The 22616-nt window shown below is 43.6% G+C and overlaps 1 protein-coding gene across 1 annotated transcript; it reads left to right on the top strand.

Moving 5' to 3' along the window:
• Positions 1-11058: 11058 nt before the first annotated feature.
• Positions 11059-13168, top strand: LOC307175502 (stress-70 protein, mitochondrial-like; the record flags this gene model as incomplete). The annotated part of the gene is given in 4 exon segments (XM_079900609.1): positions 11059-11124; positions 11126-11275; positions 11277-11540; positions 11544-13168. Coding segments are annotated over 4 exon segments (2016 nt in total). The 3' UTR covers positions 13080-13168.
• Between the last annotated feature and the right edge of the window lie 9448 nt (positions 13169-22616).

The following is a 22616-nucleotide window of genomic DNA, read 5'->3' as shown; positions in this document are numbered from 1 at the left end:
AGTGCACTGCTACATTGCAATTATTTTAAAGCAAATTCTAGGGGTGGCATAGGGAGGTGGGAGGGAGACGCAAGAGGGAGGAGATATGGCGATATATGTATATGTATAGCTGATTCACTTTGTTATACAAAAGAAACTAATACACCATTGTAAAGCAATTATACTCCAATAAAGATGTTAAAAAAAAGAAAAAAAAAGCAAATTCTATCAAACTACTTTCTGAGAAATACACCTCTCCTAAAATTCCAACTTTTACTCTGCTCTAATTTAAAGAGTCTCTACTAAATAGTCCATATATGTCATCAAAGAAGTATTAATACTAGAAATAGATACTTTGTGGATTAATTTACCTCCTGATAGTCTCTTTACCTTTTGTGGGAGATAGTTTCTGAATCAATAAGACTTGCTCATTTGATGGAGCAGTTAATAGGCTTCCAGATCCAATCACTCTAATGACAGACTGGAAAACAGCTGCCCAAAGGAGAAGCTGACACTATGCTGACAACATTAGAGCATGATCTTGGCAGTCATCTTAGCAGCACCCAAGAAAGCATGGAAAGTAACTGTCTACACCCTTTAAACCTTTGTCTTCACTTACATGTTGCCTTCACTCTGAGCACATCTCTACCTTCCTGGTACCTGAAGCCAGTTCTTGCCTTGGACATACCCTATACTCACCAGCCCTTCTCTTGAGCACATCTTCATTTCCTCTTGAATGAACTAGAACCATCTAGAACATCTAGATAAATTGTCTTCCTGGCAGCATTAACGTCTCATGAACAGTTTCCTAAAGCTCTGGTTTTCAACATCTCTCAATACTTAAGATTCTTGTTTTCTTCTCTCTCCATGTCCCCTGGCTCATAGCTATTAATTGATATTAGCAAGATCACATTGTTTTCTTCCTATTTATGACAGAACTTACCTATGATGCATTTTAAATGTCTTAAGTTTGGATTTCTTCCTGAGAATTTCAGTATTGCTCATAATTATGAGTAGAAAAACATTTTAAACTCTGTACTTTTCCTATAAAAAGTCTTCATGTTGAGTTTAATATTTGTGGTGTGGGGCTTTCTAACAGGCTTTATTTTCCTGTTTTTCTTTATTTTTCAGTTCTTAACTGTATGACCTTGTCCGTTTTTCAGCATCCTGATTGCAAAGGATAACATGAGCTGTTACACCTTCAACTATTTGTAAATTAGTTTTCCTAATCATTAGGCTAGCTGATTTGTGGGAATTGTGGGTAAATTTTTACTCTAGGAGAGCAGAAAACGTGTTCAAGCAGACAGTCCAAAGACTGGCTGCTCTGGCTCCTCTGTATTTGCTGCTGTGCCCAGTGAGCTTGGAGAGGTCAGGTGGTTTCCCTGCAACTCAGGTTCACTTCCCACAAATCCTGATCAGTAGCCTTTGTTTGTAAATCCCTCTGAGATGCTCTGATAGAAGGAGTTTATAGCTTTGCACAGTCTATCATTTCGAATACTTCCTCCTGACCTTCTTTTCCCTTTCCTTGCAACTCCACCCACAAAATCCCTGGTTTTTTTTTTTAAGTGAAAAGAACAACTAAGAATAGCAAATATATATATATATATATATATATATATATATATATATATATATATATAAAATACCCCATGCATCCCAAGAAACAGTTCTTCACTTATTATTATACTTAAAATTCCATACACCCAAAAAATTCCACAAAAACCACAACTGAATAAAATAGTCTGCTTCCCAAACATCAGATTTAAAAACCTGTTTGCTCTGTGCTAAGCAAAAGTGGTTGTTTAATGATTCTGAACCCACGGCCACTTGAGAAAAGTAAGTCAATTTGGAAGGTAACTCAACTCTACGATTTTGCATTGAGTTGTAAACACTAAAAGCAACTCTCTAGATTGTTCTCCTTTTCCTGGAATAGCAATTCAGAGATGAAAAGTGCTGAGAGCAATGGCAGTTCGAATTTTTGCTAACCTCTCTTTTGTGGCTTGCAGGGCATTGGGTTTCTTTGTTCCCAACTTAATGAACAGAGGCAAATCTACAGGAACTTCACTGACTTAAAATATCTATTATGTTAACTAAAGAAACTCACCTGTGATCTTGAGGTCCTAGTTAAAAATGCTTTTAAAGAGTAAACATTAATAGATGTTCCAATGACATTTTCTGCAGTGAGTTTTTTCTAAAACCATTAAAGTTAACAGTTTAGTAAGATGCTCTTTTTAAAGAATTCCTTGTGTTTAAATGATTCAGTGATCAGTCCTGAAATAATGTGTGGGTTTTTTTCCCTTAAAATAGGCATATCTTTATAAAACTGAGTCACCCAGAAAAACTCCAGAATTTTCGGCATGGGAAGGACCTAGATATGTCTAGTAAACAACACCCCTACTCTATATAAAACAGATAATCAACAAGGACCTACTGTATAGCACAGGGAACTCTACTCAATATTCTGTAATAACCTATATGAGAAAAGAATCTGAAAAAGAATGGTTTGTATACATATGTATAACTGAATCACTTTGCTGTACACCTGAAACTAACACAGCATTGTAAATCAACTCTACTCCAATATAAAATAAAAATTAAATTAAATTTAAAAAATAAATAAAGGAAATGGACAAAAACAAAAACACCACTATACTCAAGCAACGGTATAACTAGATCAGTACAGACCACCAAGACTGACGAGACGTAATCTGAGATGTAAAGACCTGACCCATCATTTAATTACCAGTCTTATCAGCAAATGTTTCGTTTGTAGCTAACCCAAATCCCTCTTACTGTTTTGACTCATGATTAATCTCAATGGAATCTGAAAACTAATGACTGAGCCACTATTTTCTGTATTAAAATCCTTCCAGTGATACATATGAAAGACAGTGCCCTCCCCCGCAGCTTTCTATGTGCTAAATCTTCTCCTCTTATAAACAACTTTCATTTCATTTCAAATCCTTTCATTCTTTCTGTTGTTCAAATGGGGGTCCCGTTACATCCCAGTTACAGGGATTTTTCCTGGCTGGAGACTGGAATGAAACACGGCACTGTGCAGTGTTCAGTGTGGCACGAGGCCTGGTGGCATCAACATGCCATCCTTCCTGTAACTGTGTTGCTAATGTTTTTAAACATCTCCGAGTCACAAAATTCCGAGGATCTGAAAAAATACTGTACCAAGTGACAAAGGTAACATGAAAATTGTAAGTCCTTACAGTACTGCAAAAAGCATTCTTGCAAGCACAGGACAATATAAATTTTACTCCAAACAGGCAACCCATAGAACTCCCTCTTCAAGCGGCAAATGTTTACAAGTCTCTTCAAACCTTTTGAGTGTTCATATACCTACACAGATAAATACTTTTTTTCACATTAGAGATGCTCAGAAGACACCTGGGGAGCTTAACTATTTGGAGGATTTCTGCGATTAGTTTTTGAGTTGTGATTCATATGTTTACCTGTTCCTGAAAGATTGAGGGTACGGTGTCCTGAGTGAGTGTGCTGTATGGGATACAGCCAGCTGAAAACACTGGGCCTGTCCCCAAGGCACCCACACTCTGGCTGGGGAGATCAGACATCCACAAGTGAAAAGTGACAAAGAATGAGGCAGGTGTGGCTGCATGCCAGACATGTGGCCAAAAGCAAGGGCTCTAGACCAGCTCTAAGAGAAATACAATGCAAGCTGTATATTTAATTTTACATGTTCTAGTAGCTACGTTTTTTTAAAGTAAAAAACAGGTGAAGCTAGTGTTATCATTTTAACATGGAATTGATGTAAAACTGTATGAAGGAGATGCTTTTTTTATACTAAATCTTTGAAATCTGATGTACATCTTACACTTACAGCCATCTCAATTGAGACCACATTTCAAGTGTTCAACAGACACATATGACTGGTGGCTACTGTCCTGACACTTCAGCTCTAGAGTTCAGAGGACATGGATAGATAGGAGTGGATGGATAGGGTGGCATAATCTAGAGGCTTGGTGATGTAGTAGATCTTGGATAAGGCGATAAACCTGTGTGAAAGGCCATTCCATGAGAAGTTGCTGGGGGAAGAAAACCGCATGAACAAAAGCATAGGGATATAGGTAGTTGAGATGAATTTTTAGACAATGAATAACCAGCTACAGACGGTTCATGTTGATGGAGTAATTAGAAGATGAAACTGGACAAGTAGTTCGGGAACAGATCAGAAGGTTAATGCAAAAGTGCTGAACTCTAACCTTCCCGGAAGCCTGGAGATTGACGATCAAGAGTGTTATGAGAAAAGCAGTGTTTTAGAAAGATTAACCTGGCATCAGAGGCATGACAGGTGGATATCACATCTTAATCTTCCAAATAATTGAGTTAAGTAAATTCAATGATCATATTTTATAAATCAAAAGACTAATATTTATATAATCTCACATAATAAATATGAGTTCATTATTAAACTGGCTTTCTGGTTCTCATATATCAACCCCAGGAGCCGATCCAGAGAAATGCAGCCCAGAGAAGCCGACCCAGGTTTCTGAGTGCATAACGCTGACAGCCTGGCCGATGACGGAAGGTTCTGCCCCCTTGGAGGTAAGGCATATGAGCTCAGGCGATTTGTTCAAGACCACAGGTAAGCAGTCTGGATCAAGTCTAGGTGCCTGACTCCTAAGTCCATCTCTTACTCCTGTTACCAAACTGCTTGTCTGTTCCCCACAAGACTGGAAGCTCCAACACACTGCCTGGCACAAGGTATGAACTCTAAATTTTCATTGACTGAATTCCACTGGAGCCAGAGAACCAAGTTCTCTGGCTTCTGCAACAATCCAAGCACAGAGTGATAACAGGCCTCACTAGAGCAGTGCACTGCAAGAAGATGTGATGTAACCCTCTATTTCCTTTGCAATTCAGATTTTCACTAGCAGACATAAATAATAGTTTCTCTAAGAAAGGTGCTAAGCCTCAAATTGCAACATATATGGGGCATTCTTTGCTAGTGTCACAGGAAACAATGAGATGATTTCCCAAAAATTTCTAAGAAATGGATTTATTTCTAGCAATGGCACCTAGATTGCTGGAATGTATTTTAGCAACATATATTCAATGAGTATACACTGTATGAAAATGTACATCATTATTCTTTAAAAATAGGCATTTCTCTAAAATTGTTAAGTCAGAACTACATGTTCTAGGCTCCAGGTTCAGTTATCAATGTGTAAAATACTTGATTTATTTGTCACTTATTGTATTCTATTTTCAATGGGGTTCTTTCTTTTGTAACTGGAAGATTTGTAGCCATTTTTCTTACTGGACTTTACAAGGGAAAAAGTCCCTTTCCCCACCCCCAAGTTTTCTCCCTAGACCCCCCCAACAGTTAACATAGCTAAGAGAATCAGATTCTGTTTCACTAACTTAGAGATGTCTGGCAAGAGATTAAATAGCTGTGTCTCACTTTGTGCAGGTCACCAACTTGTTAACTCGTCATACTATAAAGGGGTAGCTGGGAGGGGGACCAAACTGTGGGGATCCAAGGGTATGTGCAACGTACAACATCATATATATACACACGTGGCAGCGCAAGCGCTGCAGCTAAAGGTTAAAACCAGTTCTAAGGGGTCGTCTCAGGGTTATTCATACAATCAAGGAGGAGACAAAGAGGTCAGGTTGTTGTAGGTTCACACATGATACTTTGGGGGAAAGCCTTTTCTTTTTTCTCCCCCCTCAACATTTAACTAAAAACATTTTTTAAAACTACAGCTTGCTGCTGACCCAGCGTTTTCTCTTGTTTCCATGTGAGACATTATTATTACAGTATGTTCACAGTGTCAGGTGTACAGTACATGAAACGGTCTACTCTACTGCACACGCCTCTCCAGTGAACAGGGTTTGTCCACAACTGCGAACTTCTCGGTTCCTGCAAGATTGGGAATGTACAACAATAAACCATACACAGGTCAGCAGTCACCATTTTTGTCCTTCAGGGTTTTTTTGGTTTGCTTTTTTTTTAACCATTAAAAACATTATGGGGCTTCCCTGGTGGCGCAGTGGTTGAGAGTCTGCACACGGGTTCGTGTCCCGGTCCAGGAAGATCCCGCATGCCGCGGAGCGGCTTGGCCCGTGAGCCATGGCTGCTGAGCCTGCGCGTCCAGAGCCTGTGCTTCACAATGGGAGAAGCCACAACAGTGAGAGGCCCGCGTACCGCAAAAAAACAAAAAAAACAAACAAACAAAAACATTATGAAATGTGGCATCCCCTTGATGCCAGGACTGGGAAAGCCATTTTTATTTGTATTTTTTTCCCCCAAACTCACTGTAAACGACAGTAACTTTGGTTAAAATAAAAGAAGTCTTCTATGTAGGCAGAGCTTTGTCTTTTCAAATAGGGCAGGGTCCTGAGGGGAGTAAAGTGAGGACAGGGAATAGAAAGATCGGGAGGAAGAAGGGGCGAGAAGGAGGAGGAAAGAGAACTAGGAGAGACTTTTTTTCCAAGGGAGAAGCTGGACAGCACAGGGTAAACTGGATTCTGAGGTGGTTTTGCATCAGTAAAGGGCAACAGTTTCTAAGTTCTCCACGCGCGCGCACGCGCACACAGGGAGGGAGGCGTCCCACGGCTGTCATGACTGACCAATCAAAAAGAGAACATCGCAAATGACTTGTGAAACCAGTGAGTTCATCGACGGTGATACCGAGATGTCCAACAGCCGTGAGTCATACAGCGTGAACTCCGAGTGGTTCTCGTCCACCTTGGCCAGGGCCAGCAGCGCACGGGCAGTCTGCCGCATCACGTCCACACTAGCTGGCTCAAAGGGCGGGTTCTGCGTGTGGAGCAGGCTGGCCTGGCTCTGCTGGAACCGTGTGGCAGCAAGGCTGTCCTCCAGGAAGCCCAGGAGGTCGCCGATGCTGCCTTTCTGCACTGCAGTGGCACGGGCTGCCAGGCTGTCACCCTGTGCCAGGTTGGCTAGCAGTACCACAGCCATCTCCCGGCACACCGGGTTCTCTGGGTCACTGAGGAAGCGCACCATGGTGCTGTACAACTTCTCCAGGCGGCTGAAGGGGGGTGTGGCCAGGATCAGGTCCACATTGCTGTCCTGGATGCCGAGTTTGCTGAGGGTTTCCAAGACCAGTCTCTGGGGGGAAAGGATGGCGTTGGGGCCCAGGGTGGAGAAGGGGTCCTGGGCTTCAGCTGAAGGGCAGACTGCCCAGTGTAGGAGTCCATCCAGGACAGGCAGGCAAATGCCCTCGGGGTATGGGGAGAGGTCCAGCTGCCCCGAACTGCTGGCGAGCGTGACCAAGGTGTTTTCCCGAAGCATCTCCAAGCGGTCCCACCACCACTCCACTTGGTTGCAGCTCACCCCTTGGTCCTGCTTCCCCTCCTTCTCGTAAGTCAGTGGCGCCTGCTTCCGTTCCGGGTGCTTGTGGTGCAGAAGGACCAGCTTGCCCAGGGTGAACAGCAGCCCCGGGTGCTTGGACATCTCAAAGTCGAAGCCTGGCACAAATGACGGACTTCGGATGGTATTGGAGACACAGACGCAGCGTTTGGCTAGGGAATCCTGCCAGCCCAGAAGGGTACACAGTAGGGTGTCATCTTTACTGTGGGGTTCATCCTCTAGGATCTTGATGTTCCGATGGCTCTGTGCTGGGCTGATGCCAAATGGAAACTTGCTGTTTTCCTTGGTGGCCTCTACACTCTTGGCTCCCTCCTCGGTCAATGTGCTAGACCGGGTGGACAACATGTCATCTATAGTGGCTGTGATCCGTTTTTCTGGAGGGCCATCAGTCGGGGGGCCCTCCTGCTCTGTTGTCCCTGGGGTACCCTCTACTGCTGTGACATACTTCCGAGTGACTGGTGGGCAGGGTACATGAGGCCGGGAAGGCAGCAGCTCTGTTTTGCTCTCAAAGTGGGTCTGGATATGCTCAGTGGTGACCCCCCCCCCCACAAATCCGCCAGTGCAGCAAGCCACTGTCAAACTCCTGCACGCGCCCAAGCTTATCTGAGCAGCCCACCGTAGACGGGTCGTTCTTTTGCGCAAGCTTTACTGGAAGCCTGTCAAACTCACTAATCAGCTTCTCCTCACTATTCTCTGAGGTGGCTTTGTCCTTGTCCGCAAAGGCCATCTCCTCATCATTTTCAATTACTTCCTCCTCTTCGTCCTCCTCTAGTTTAGGACCTAGAAGGTCTTCCTCCTTCTCCCCCTGCACAGGAGCTGGACTAGACGCTTTGCTGAATCTCCCAGGGTCCAGTAGTGTTCTCTGTCCTGGGTCACCCACCTCATACTCCTTTAAAATGCCAAAGATCTCAATCAGGCAACGTGGGAAATATTCCACAAGGAGCTCTAGCAACCCTGGGACCTGACTGAGGTTGAAAGTCATGATGCTGTTGTTATCATACAGCAGGATGTTAATAGTGTCTAATGCCCACGTGCTCTCTGCCAGCAGCCCGGACTTGAGGGACATCATTACCCGCCACGCCTCCAGGGTTCCGATGTCTTTCGTCGTGAGCCGCCTCCTCTGCTTCAACACAGGCTGTGTGGCTTCAACAGAGCCAGGTGGGAAGGTGATGTCCCGCCGAATCACAGGGGGCTGCACAGGGGCACGTGCTATGCGTGAGTCAGGTACTGGGGGACCTGGCTTCTGCATCTTCATCCCAGAGCGCAGGAATGGAGACTTGCTAGGAGAGGTGCGGTTCTCCATTGGCCGGGACAGGGGAGCAGGGCTGGATACCTGAGGAATGTGATTCTGCATGCTTGGTGGGGGCTGGTAGTTGGACGGAGGGGGCCTTGTCATGGGGGGCACGGGGGCAGAAGGACCATATGGGGGCTGGCGTGTGCCACGGGAAGGCCATGGGCCTTCATGGTTGGCTCTCTGATCCGTGTGCAGCATTTCATGTTTGGTTCACGCCCTGATAGGCAGCGCCTTGCAGGGCAGAGCCCGTGCTCTGCCTGCTGGCGTAATTGTGAATGAGTGCTTTTTAAAGTTCATTTCTCAAAGGTCAGAAGTAACTTATTGTGTGTCAGTCCGGTTTGGAGAGATGAGAAAGGTGCTTTGTTCTTCTTTTAAACGTGACCGCACAGACACATACACACAGAATTACAAAAGCTTCTCAGCAAAAATATAGGGTCTAGGTCCACAAACTCTTACCTGAGAGCCTGTGGGGGAAGATATGTTTTAGAATTCAGGATTTGGGGGATTCTAGGAACATAATACGGTACATATTACAGAACATCTTAAGCAGGGTCCCAGGTCAGCATTCCGTAATCAAACATTAATGTCTCTGCAGCGAAATGTATGATCGTTCATACTGAGTAGATAAATAATGACTATAAAAAGCCTCATGCCAGTTCAGGTCAGATCTTACTGCCAAATGAGTTCAATTCAGGTCGCATTTACTCTCAAGTGAGTTATGGAAAAAAAACTCTATCTTCAGAGCTTTCTAGATTTGGGAATTGAGAGTGAGAAATTGTGGATGTGTATTACGAAATATTCCTTCATAGAATGTCATCTACTCTTTAGGGAAGGCAATGAAACATATTTAAACCTACCAAATATGTTAAATCAATTAATTTTCAAATAATATTATTCAATAGATACTTGTCCAATGAGGAATAAACACAGTTATTTAAACAGTGACAATTACAGGGAGATTTGATATAATAGGCTACATCCTGTTAGCGGACATTAAGAATGGCCGAAGGCTTGGGGACTTCCCTGGTGGTCCAGCGGTTAAGACTCCGCACTCCCATTGCTGGGGGCTTGGGTTTGATCCCCAGTCAGGGAACTAGATCCCACATGCATGGCGCAACTAAGACCCAGCATAGCCAAATAAATAAATAAATGCATATTTAAGAAAAATAAAAGAATGTCCAAAGGCTCGATAGTGATTGGTGGGCGACTTATTTGCAAACAATCAACAAGAGCCAATATGTTATACAGCCAACCCACTGCTTGTTAGTGGCAACATATCAGCTATGAAAATATCCTTGATTAATTCAAGGCTGATTTCAAAGAATCACAGGATTGGAATCACTTTAAAATCACTGTAGTCCAACCACCCCTTAGAGCAAAGAATCTTCTTATCCTTAGGTCACCAACCCCTTAAAGTTACAAAAGGAAAAAAGAAAAGGGAAAAAACGTTATGATCTTCACCCCAGAAAGATGCACATGCATGATAAGTGTCACAATCATTTCCAAGGGATCTACCGACCCCGAGTTCAGAATTCCTGCCTAGATGCTTGCCATATTTGAAAAGAAAGCTAATGTTTTATAATTTCACAGCAATCTTACTACCCTGGAGAGCTTCTATATTTTAAGTTGCTCATAAATTGACTGTGGTCATATGTTTCAATGGCTTCTGTGACATTTATCTCAACTTATGATTTTCTATGCAATATTTGTACGATAATTTTTTTTTTTTTTTTTTTTTTTTTTTTTTTTGCGGTACGCGGGCCTCTCACTGCTGTGGCCTCTCCCGTTGCGGAGCACAGGCTCTGGACGCACAGGCTCAGCGGCCACGACTCACGGGCCCAGCCGCTCCGCGGCACGTGGGATCCTCCCGGACCGGGGCACGAACCCGTGTCCCCTGCATCGGCAGGCGGACTCTCAACCACTGCGCCACCAGGGAAGCCCAAGATAAATATTTTTGAACTCACTGTGACCCTTTGTTTTAACCATAAAGGTTGAAAAGAGGAAACATAATGACATTTTTTGGCTTTTCTTTTTGTATTTTTACATCCCATATCACACATAACTCAGACGGGGGAAAGAAAGAAAAAGAAATCCTCGATATACCGCTTTTAGCCTCCTGGTCTGTCACGGAGCCCAGACCTGCCGCAGCTGGCACGGGAGGACACGCCTTTCCCTACCATCATGCCCCGAAGCGTGTTAGCCATAGGCCCTGACTCCGGAAGCAGCGTTCAGGTATTTTCTTATCAGGCAGCGCGGCGGCGCCTCAGCGGAAGAGCGGGCTTCCAGGCCGCAGCGATCAAACCCCGCCCCCCACCTCACGTAGTTGGAGGTTTCCAGAAGCGCCAGCATCACCGCGCCGCGCAATTCTCGGTGGTCCGAGCGCGTGTTTGCTGCCTCGTATTTCCACTATTTACCAGTCATGATAAGCGCCAGCCGAGCCGCAGTAGCCCGTCTTGTCGGCGCCGCAGCCTCTCGGGGCCCCTCCAGCCGCCCGCCACCAGGATGGCTGGAATGGCTTTAGTCATGAAACTTTTAGGATTGTTTCAAGGCGGGACTATGCATCAGAAGCGATCAAGGGAGCAGCTGTTGGTACTGATTTGGGTACCACCAACTCCTGTGTGGCAGTTATGGAAGGTTAACAAAGCAAAGGTGCTAGAGAATGCTGAAGGGGCCAGAACCACCCCTTCAGTTGTAGCCTTTACAGTGGATGGTGAGCGACTTGTTGGCGTGCCGGCCAAGCGACAGGCTGTCACCAACCCAAACAACACGTTCTATGCTACCAAGCGTCTCATTGGCCGGCGATATGATGACCCAGAAGTTCAAAAAGACATTAAAAATGTTCCTTTTAAAATTGTCCATGCCTCCAAAGGCGATGCCTGGGTTGAAGCTCATGGAAAACTCTAGTCCCCGAGTCAGATTGGAGCATTTGTGTTGATGAAGATGAAAGAGACTGCAGAAAATTACTTGGGGCATACAGCAAAAGATGCTGTGATCACTGTCCCAGCGTATTTCAGTGACTCTCAGAGACAGGCCACTAAGGATGCTGGCCAGATATCTGGACTAAATGTGCTTCGGGTAATTAATGAACCCACAGCAGCTGTTCTTGCCTACGGTCTAGACAAATCAGAAGACAAAATCATTGTCGTAGATGATTTAGGTGATGGAACTTTTGATATCTCCATGCTGGAAATTCAGAAAGGAGTATTTGAGGTGAAATCCACCAATGGAGACACGTTTTTAGGTGGTGAAGACTTCGACCAGGCCTTGCTGCGTCACATTGTGAAGGAGTTCAAAAGAGAGACAGGGGTTGATTTGACCAAAGACAACATGGCGCTTCAAAGGGTTCGGGAAGCCGCTGAGAAGGCCAAGTGTGAACTCTCTTCATCTGTGCAGACTGACATCAATTTGCCACACCTTACGATGGATGCTTCTGGGCCCAAGCATTTGAATATGAAGCTGACCGGGGTTCAGTTTGAGGGGATTGTTACTGATCTAATCAGAAGGACCATAGCTCCATGCCAAAAAGCCATGCAAGATGCAGAAGCCAGCAAAAGTGACATAGGAGAAGTGATTCTGGTTGGTGGCATGACTAGGATGCCCAAGGTTCAGCAGACTGTGCAGGATCTCTTTGGTCAAGCCCCAAGTAAAGCTGTCAGTCCTGATGAGGCTGTGGCCATTGGAGCTGCCATTCAGGGAGGTGTGCTGGCTGGTGATGTCACAGATGTGCTACTCTTGGATGTCACTCCCCTGTCTCTGGGTATTGAGACTCTGGGAGGTGTCTTCACCAAGCTTATTAACAGGAACACCACTATTCCAACCAAGAAGAGCCAGGTGTTTTCTACAGCTGCTGATGGACAGACTCAAGTGGAGATTAAAGTGTGTCAGGGTGAGAGAGAGATGGCTGGAGACAACAGATTTCTTGGACAGTTTACTTTGATTGGGATTCCCCCAGCCCCTCGTGGAGTCCCTCCGATTGAAGTTACATTTGACATTGATGCCAATGGGATTGTACATGTTTCTGCCAAAGATAAGGGTACAGGACGCGAGCAGCAGAGTGTGATCCAGTCTTCCGGTGGGTTAAGCAAAGATGATATTGAAAATATGGTTAAAAATGCAGAGAAGTATGTTGAGGAAGACCGGCGAAAGAAGGAACGAGTTGAAGCAGTTAATATGGCTGAAGGAATCATTCATGACACAGAAACCAAGATGGAAGAATTCAAGGACCAATTGCCTGCTGATGAGTGCCACAAGCTAAAAGAAGAGATTTCCAAAATGAGGGAGCTCCTCGCTCGAAAAGACAGTGAAACAGGAGAAAACATAAGGCAGGCAGCATCTTCCCTTCAGCAAGCATCATTGAAGCTCTTCGAAATGGCATACAAAAAGATGGCATCTGAGCGGGAAGGCAGTAAACTTTGGAGTCGAAAGGACAACATATTATGATGCTTGGGAGTGAAGGGATTTCCTGAGCTGAAATGGGCAAAACTTCAGTCTTCTACTGTGTTTTTGCAGTACTCTCTATATAATTTCCTGAATGTGTAAATTTCGTGACCATTAGCTAATGATCATTTAACAAGTGATAATTCCCAACAGTACAAAGTTCACAGTGTTCTGTCCCTAGCCTGTCATTCCTTTTCAGCTGCATGTAAAATGGGGGGAAAGATGATTTATCGATCATTCTAAAGATTTAACATTGTTTTGTGCTGAAGTAGCTGTATTTTCAAAGGGGTGAAACCATCTCGCACACTGAAGACAGGTCTGGAATGAGACCATAGGGGGATGAGATCCTTCTAGTTACCTAAGTACTGCTGTACCAGCCTGTGTGTATATGGAGTTCTTCAACTGAGGCCTTGCAAGGCAAACCAGCTGTGCCATGTTGGGAGGTAGGGCAGGGGAAGCTGAATCAATGGAAAACTAAGCTAGCTATTTATGTGAGGTCCAGCTTCTGAAACGCAAGTCTCCCAAACTTTCTGAAGGCATACTTTCCTAGCTACCCTTTGGCCTGTGTCTGGCACCTGTATCCCTGATGACTGTTCTTTTCGATCCATTCTGGATTTTTAAAAAAATAAATAGGAAAAGCAGGAAAAAAAAAAAATCCTCTAAGGAAAAAACATAAAATTTCCTGCTAATAATTTATCAAGCACCAATTTTCAATTTGACATTAACTGGAATAGGAAATGATGGAGTAACTTTTCTAAGTGTGGAGCTGTCACGGGAGAAAAGACTTATATTAGTCTCTGGCATCAAATCATGATTAGATTTGTCAGTATTAGGCACACCATTGCCTTTCTTTGACATTTTTAGGCATCTGATAGGAGAGGATTCTGCGTGTGCTGCAGTAGAAACTTCCTTCTATGCACTTAGCCGAACGGTTCAAGAGCATCCTTCTCAATCTAAGCATCTCAAAGAGACTGACTCACCAACACCAGCCCCTTGGCACACCCGAAGAAGGAGTACCTGAACTCCACAATCACATCAAAAAGACTGATTTCTCTTTGCGTAAGAAATTAAGAGAGCAATGGTTCCTGATAGGCATGGACAGAAAAAGTGTCCTGCAGCCTCTTTCCAGTTAGTCTGGTGAAATTGAACATAAACTGTCCTAAGGGCAAGCTGGAGCCCAGCTGAAATCTCACCCTGTTTCTAGGCATCTTCCAATAGCTTGCTGCACTGTCCTCATGTCCATACAAGGACTATGCCAGGAAAAGACCAGGCAGGTCAACAAAATCACGGCCAAGTCAGATGATGGGCTCCTTGCCCTTCCTGCATGTAGTCTCATCATCAGACTCAGCCCAGGTCCCAGGGAAAGTGATGGAGAGCAATCCTTAGGTCAAGTGGCCAAGGGATGTGAACGGTTTCCCTTCCCATTGTTGCCCTTGAGGACCACTTCTTTGCCTCTCCCTGTAGGAGAAAAACTCTCAGTCATAATAATTCATGTGTTTGGCTTGTTCCTTTGCTACCATTCAGTGTCAAAGATATACCATGAATATTACAAAAGACAAAATCTGATGGGATCTTGAAAGCTTTATGCTAAGTGCGAATCAGACACAAAAGCCATATGTTACATTATTCCATTTACATGAAATGTCCAGAATAGGCCAATCTATAAAGACAGCATGTGGATAAATGGTCACCAGAGGCCGGGGTAGGGGGTCATGGAGAATGTTTAATGGGTGCACCATTCCCTTTGGGTGATGAAAATGTTCTGGAATTGGAGAGGAATGATGATTGCCCCTTTTTACATGTACTAAATGCCACTGAATTGTGAGCTTTCAAATGGTTAGAATGGTGAATTTTACGGTATTTGTTTTTTACCACAATAAAAAGAAATGTGATAGGGTCCTTTTCTACTAGGCTTGCATTTTTATTTCTGTAGACAAAAACATATAAGACGAAAATTGGAGAAAATATTTCAACAGAAGACAGAAGAGGAGAAAATTTATTCTAGCTTTGAAAATAGTTCAGTTTGTTTTTATCAAAGTTGAAAGCAAGCAAGGGAGCATCTCAGTCTTCATGAGCCAACGCAATTCTCTCATCTTACAGCTAAGAAGTGAAGGCTTTTGGGGTAACCTGGTCTGGAGAGCAGACAACCAGATTTGAATCTGGTTCTGCCAGATTCTGGCCTACCACTAGTCTACATTACTGCCTGTGTGACTTGAATGCATTTACTCAGTCTCTCTGAACCTCAGTTTCCACATCAATAAAATGGGCCTGGAAGTCCGCAAAAGGTCACCAGACCACTTTTTGATAACAGCAAAGCTAAATTTATCAGAACTTGGTGCAGTAAGGGAGAATGCCGTCTTGACAAAGTCTTAATTTCTCAGAAGAGAAAGTCAAAATGGATATTTATAGGGTTTTAGGATCTGGTCTCAAGTGACTTACAGCAGGTCTTTCAAGGTGGAGCTGACTGAGATTGGGCAGATTTCGTAGCATCATAGGATCAGTGGAAACAACAGGGCGAGGGGCTTGAAGCAAGTCTTCACTAACTAACTGTTGTTTGAATAGCCAGCTGTTTACCTGTTGCTCTGGATAAACTGATCTGCAGGAATTTCCTGAGGCAAACTGTGCAGTTATTATTGGCTTACAATCTTATCGTTTCTGAGGGAAGAGTTCCTGGAACAAACAAGCAAGCCATGTTGACATGGGTAGTCTCAGCTCCAGGCCCTAAGAGTTCTGTCACGTGTGATGTAGGGGGCCTCAGAGGTGCTATGGTTACATGTCAAGCACATAACCATTGCCTACACCCAACAAATCCTTTATTTTCTCCCAAAATCTCACCAGCATTCCCACTAAACACTTGCTCCTAGATGGTGAATCTCAGCCAGAACTAGAACCAAGTCTTCTGCCTTGCTTTCTAGAACCCTTTCCATGATTGGGTTGGGTTCCACCTCTCCTGGCATAGGCAAATGAATTCAGCCACAGTAAAAAGCCCCAAGTATTTCTGCCACACTGAATGAAGAAGCAGCAGAGCAGAATGGTTGTGATGCCAACAGACCTGGGTCTTAGGTTTTCTGTCACCAGATCTGACCCTAGGCCAATTATTTGCCCCTCAAGCCTCACTTCCTCACCTATAAAACAAGGATGGCCATGCTTAGCACTCAGTACATACTCACCTAATCTTTTAAATTAATAAATCCATGCTCCCAAATTCTAATTTCAATTCCTTTTCTCAGGCTTGACAAAGATGAATTTTTGTTTTGTTTTGCACTTGTTCCTTATCTTCAGAGAGGACCTGGGTGTGGCTCTCGGGATGCTGAGAAAGCAGCCTTTCCAATGGCATCCGGAGCTTTCCTGCTCAGAGGAAGGACATAAAATCCCCTGGGACGTGAGGGACCCACAGAGTTTAAGCCCAAAAGGTTCACATTATTTAAATAGGCAGCCCCAAAGTCTGATAATCTGAACCTCATCAAGCCTAACTTCTCTGTCTGACTACTTGCTTTTTCTCCTATCCTATGACTTCCAACATCCTTCATGGGCAGAGCCGTTGACAGTTTTAGCTACTCCCCTTCAACCTGATTTACTGCCTAGGGCTCAAGTACAACAGTTTTTGTTTCAGTATTTATTTATATAAACTAGCAGTTTGTCTGACCTGTAGAATTACCCACATCTATATGGCAGGTTAAATCTATGACAGGAGAGTATTGCAAATAATTCCTATTCTGGACACTTCCAATGGAAGCATCAGAAAAAAAGACCCCCAAACTAGGTATAGGGACCTGCATGGGTTCTAATACCCTCTGCTCCCAGTAAGTTTGGGGGAATAATTTTTATACGTCTTTACCACAATGTTGAATTTGAAAAAGGCTGCTGGTTGAACAGGGTAACAGCTAAGATCTTTTCCTAGCTCCAATGAGCTGTTAACTACCTACTTTTAACCAAGGGTGTTTTCCTGAAAGTTCACGCTCTCCTAGAAGGCAAACCCAGTAACTTTCTAATGGGTTTTTCAAGAGATCAAATTTTATGGGTTAATTAATATTTTTCTGTCCAGAAACATTTTTTGCACTCCAACTAGAAGCCAGGTACCATCTTGGGTAATGGAAACACACAGTTACCAATCCTGGCCCCCAAGGAGCTCACAGCCTGATGGAGGAAGCAGCCAATGCAAGTCCCTAATTGAATTATGCAAGGTTTACCATGAGACCCCCAAAAAGGGAACAGATTCTAAAACAGGCTTGGATAATTAGGAAGAGCATCTCCTACAAAGTATCAAGTGAGCTGGAACTTGGTTGATTTTGTAGTTTTTGCCAAGATGAAAAGGGCGTTCCAAGCAGAGGAGAGAACTTTCCAAAGGCAGGGAGGCAAGAAAGAATAGGCTGGATTCCGAAGACAGCAAGAACATTTGCATGGCTGGAGCGTACGCCTGCCAAGGCTACTGCAGTGGGAAACGACTCCCGATAAACAGGAAAAGGCTAGACCAGGAAGGAGTTTATAGATCTTACCAGGAATTTTGGAGTTCATTCTGAAGGGCGAAGAGAGTCATGGAAGGTTTTAAGTAAATGAATTCTCAAGTCAGATTTGAGTTCCATTGCACGTACTTGACAAGAACAGGGAGGGTGGACAGGTGAGTAGAACTGGAAAAGGGGAGATGCCTTAAGTGAGTCAAGACGATGCGAGAAGGCCGTAAATCACAGAAAGGAAGGCAAGACCAGTAGCATGTCTTGTTGGGGTTGGGGTGGGGGAAGTTCAAGGAAACAGAGTCAGATGTGTGGTTGGAGGTTCTTGAGTTTGACGTGGACACGCAGGGTGAGAAGTCTACCAAGCAGCTGAGAAAAGAGATTTGGGTTTCAGGGTACGGCATGATGCAGAGATGTAGGAATGGTTGGTACACCACTGGAAAGAAGTTCAAAGTGAAAACTTTCTAATACTACTAACAAAAATACAACAAAACAAGTAAGAAAATAATGGTAGGTAAGGGACAAATAATGTCTACAGTTTTCCTTAGACTTATTTCTTATATCTTCACAGATAAACATTTCTTTTTTATAGCCAATTCCAACATTATATAATAATAGGTAAGAAAAATATAGGTTCTAGAATTTTTATATATACATATGCATGCAAATGTGTGTTTTGCATTTGTGTGTGTGTGTGTGTGTGTGTGTGTGTGTGTGTGTGTGTGTGTGTGTCCTTCCTCATTCTGGGAAAAGATGGTGCATCAGCTTCAAGCCAGGTGAGTTGCCCAAGAATAGCTAGGAAAAAGTTATATTTGCTTCTTTATATTTTAGTTTGCTGTCCAATGTATGCAAGACTTTCCCCTCCATCACTGAAAGAATGTGTTTGGCCCTGAGGACTTGGTATCAGGCAGACAACATATTTCTTACTTTAGAAGTGGCACTGTTAGAATAAAGAGCCTGAGAACCGGAACTGTTGCCAGAAATAGCCGGGTCAATTCACCCACTTCCAAGAAGGTCACCGAGCTTCAGAACAGGGTGAAGGCAGATTGAAGCAGAGTCCTGGCATTGCCACCGCTGCATCAGTCGGTTGCAGAATTTATGGCTCTTAGTTCCCTTGATTGAGAGCACTGGTGTTGACCGGGCATTTTCTGTTCCTCCCTCTTATACGGTTTTTCCAGCTGTGTCAAAATAATCGCTGTTATCAGGTGACCTTCCCTAAGAAGTCAGTCTCCCTTCTGTTTTAACAGCTACCTGTTGAGAATCTTATTTTTTTATTTTTATTTTTTTGTGGTACGCGGGCCTCTCACTGTTGTGGCCTCTCCCGTTGCGGAGCACAGGCTCCGGACGCACAGGCCCAGCGGCCATGACTCACGGTCCCAGCTGCTCCGAGGCATGTGGGATCTTCCCGGACCGGGGCACGAACCCATGTCCCCTGCATCGGCAGGCGGACTCTCAACCACTGCGCCACCAGGGAAGCCCGAGAATCTTATTTTTATTGAACAATTATAACCCAAGAGCTGTCATCTGTCAGGTTTTAAATGTTTGTTAAAAATAGGAGTCCCAGACATGTAGTCATTAGACAACAGAAAATCATAAACAGTAGGAAAAGCCAGTGACAGCAAGAGACGTTAGTTATGTGAATTCATTACTACACCTCAGTTGGGGAAGAGAGGGCCACAGTCAGAGGCAAATCATAAGGAAATGGAGGGTTATGGCCCTTAACAGAAGCAGTTCTACTGGCGCACAAGAAACTACATCCCTGTGGACATCCCGTTCATATTAATAACTATAGCTATGCATTGGGGGAGAGGGGTCTGTCTTAGAGTAGGAATTGGAAAAATAGGGTAATAGCTCAGGAACAACGCATAACTTGGGAAAATGCTTTGAAATGATAGCTAATTTTTTTTTAGTGTTTCTTATTTTACTTAGCACTACACTACATGCTCTTATGGATCACATCGCTCGATCTGAGAGGACACTGTGAGACAAGTCCTGTACCAGCACATTTTACTGATGAAGAAACTGAGGCTTGGTGGGGCGAATGACCTGCTTAAGATTCCAGAGCTGGGAAGTGGCTGTCAGAGCACTGGGGACCCAAGCGCTTTCCTCCAGAGCCCGCCCTCTCTTCCTCACATGATTGTTCTACCTAGGACACCAAAATGCCCTTTTATGGATACTGAAATGGGCACTCCGCCTCCCCAGCCACCTCCCACTGGGCTCTCTGATTCAAGCCATGATTTGTCTGGTGGGTGGCAGCTTGGGTTTCAGGCAAGAGAGTGACTCTCCAAACCCCAGCTTGAGTTGGGGAGCCCAGGTTGGGGTTTATTCCATGGCCTCATCCTCCCTAACTCCACATGGTACCACGATGTCCTGGGTAATCGCAGATACTCAAGACGTCCAAAGGTGCAAGGTCCAAGGACACATCTGCGTTTGTTGATTAAAGATCACGTTTTTTTAACATTAGTATCTTCTTTTGTTTCACCCAATTTCCTTTTTCAGGCCATGGCTTTTTTCTGTTCCCGTGCACGATGGAATACGTGCTTTTCTTTCCGAGCGTACCCTACCGAACTCACGTTCATGGTCTTACCCCCCGCAGTATTTTTCCACCATTTCCCCTGATTTATGAAAATTCAAACTTCCACATCCACAGAGTCCTAGGATGGAGGAGACTATTGAATTCAATTGAGCAGAAGACCTTTAAATAGCTGTCCCTAGTACATTGCATTACACGTCATTAACAGCCACTGCGGGGGCAGGGCGGGTTATGGAGGGCAATAAAGTCCTGGCTAATTGACAATCACTTAGAAATTAATACAAAGCATCTCGGAAATGCACATTGTTAAATGTTTATTGAAGCCTATCTATCTGCCTGGGCTGAATACTAACATACAAAAACATTTCCAAAGAACTCACCTTCTGATTGCACTCAAAAGAATAATTAGAGGAAAATGTGATGAGTCATCAAGTGTTAAAGTGTGCAGAAGGTGATTCAATTGATCAAAGTCTATTGTATAATCACATTTCAGATACACATCTACAATATAAAGCGAGCTACCATTTTCTTGGTTAAAAATCAGACAAAAGTCCGTAATTTTCTATGGGAAGCTATGACGTCAGGCTAAAGACATCAGTCAGCATTTTCTTCCTGGCATTTAGGTTTTCCTCTTATTTGAACCTCATTTTAATATCCTTGAATTATTCAATAAGAAACGCAGTCACTATAGGCACAACAGGGCTTTTTGTTGCAAATCAAAATGATTTTCTCATTACCTACTTGCCCCTTAGATGTCCTTTTGAAAATGTATTCTCTAGGGCAATACTTTTCTTACGATTTTACTTTTGGAATCCAAATAACGATGACCCCCTCCCCTTCCATCCCCTGAAATTCATCTGCTGGGAACCCTGATGCCACAGAAAGGATTCTCAAAGCTCTGCTAGAGAAAATACTTGATAAACTTTACAGCCAACATCAGACTTTGAAGAAGAGAAGACAAGCACAGCTGGGAGAGGACCGTACACAGAGGCCTTCTAAATTCCTTTTTCAGTTTGTAGTGCTGCAGATAAGTTTTTCCATGAAGCAGTCCAACCCCTGTTGCTGCAAGACCTGTTTTTTTTTTTTTTTAAATAAGTCCGTAAACGAACTGGAACTTCTGTCAAGTCTGGTGACTCTGTATAAATGGGCGCAAATATAACTTGATGTGTTAATTTCTTTCTAGAAAACAATTTATGTTCATAGAATCGTGGGATCCCAGAGTTGAAAGGACCTTAACAGTCATCCAGTCTAAACACCAATCTCATGTTGGAATTGTTCACCTCTAAAGTCTGTTTTCCAGAGCAGCTGAGCTGAAGTCCCTGAGTCAGATGTTTTGCACGTCCCTGTCCCATAAGGGCAGCTGAATATGAACATCATCTCACTGGTGATTATTTCCCTGGGTGGTGTGGATAGATTCTAAGGAACGGGTTTAACATGGATTGCTAATAGGTTGAACTAGAAATAGATTTTTTGGCTCACCCCTATGGCTAAGGCATTCCTCTGTATTTCTATTTTTCTTTTCTCTATAGGAATGTCTATACTTCTGAAAATTCCAGCATGTTTGTCGTTTTATTATAAATCTCCCCTAAATATATGCAGGTTTGAAGAATCCTTCTACCAGTCCCCCATGAAACAGGATGAGTAGTTTCCAAACTGAAGGCCTAGAAAACCGACCAGAACAGAATAAATACATGAACTGGCAGAGGTGCAACAGGATGAAAAGCCAATGGCAGTAGCTGAGAGAGTGTCCTAGAGACACATGCTCAGAAAACAAGGGCAGCTAAATCAAGTGGATCGTGGGGATAACCGTTTGGTATAGGGTCTTGCCAGACAGGAAGCTCTCACCTACCCAGTGGCCAAGAGAATTAAGAGAGTCCTGGCTTCAGCTATAGACAGGAGCAGGAGAAAGAAAGCTGATGTTCGAATAAAGGCCTGATTAGCAAGTTCAACTGAATAGATTAGTTGACTAAATGGGGTAGAATCTTATTTTTAATTACCTTGATGTGTTTAGCCTATATTCCCAAACCTTATATGGTAGTGCAATAAAAAATTTTTTTTTACTACGAACTGTTATGTTGATTATGCCAACAAACACATGGATAGGGGATTCCAGGAAGGGGAAAGGGGTACAAGAGCAACGAAAGGGAAAACTAGGTCCATGGAGGTGCAACCAACAGAAAGTGCTGTTACTGACAGCAACCCTGGAGGGTTCTTTTTGGGGGAGTCAGACTCATTCTCATCCAAGAATGAAACAGAAGGACCTTATACAAAGGGTCAGATGTGACTTTTCCATCATTGGAGTTTATGTTTGCTTCTCTCCCAAAAACAGTTGCTTCATTTATGGTTGGCAAATCCATAAGAGAGTTCAACTGAACTCAACTGGGCTTTTTCCATTTCCTTAAAATGTAACGTTTTATTAACAGGAGGATAAAGAAAAATGGAAAAGTAAAGATAATTGGCAACAGATATCTATGTGGCACTAGCTACTGGAATGTATTAATAACACTGGGCCGTGTTTCAGGAGCTTTTAAATAAATAAATAAATAAAATAAAGTT

Source organism: Stenella coeruleoalba (assembly GCF_951394435.1).
Source record: "Stenella coeruleoalba genome assembly, chromosome: 16".
NCBI classification, from domain to species: Eukaryota; Metazoa; Chordata; class Mammalia; order Artiodactyla; family Delphinidae; genus Stenella; species Stenella coeruleoalba.
The sequence above is the reverse complement of the archived record's forward strand: the minus strand, read 5'-3'. Positions and strand labels throughout refer to the sequence as shown.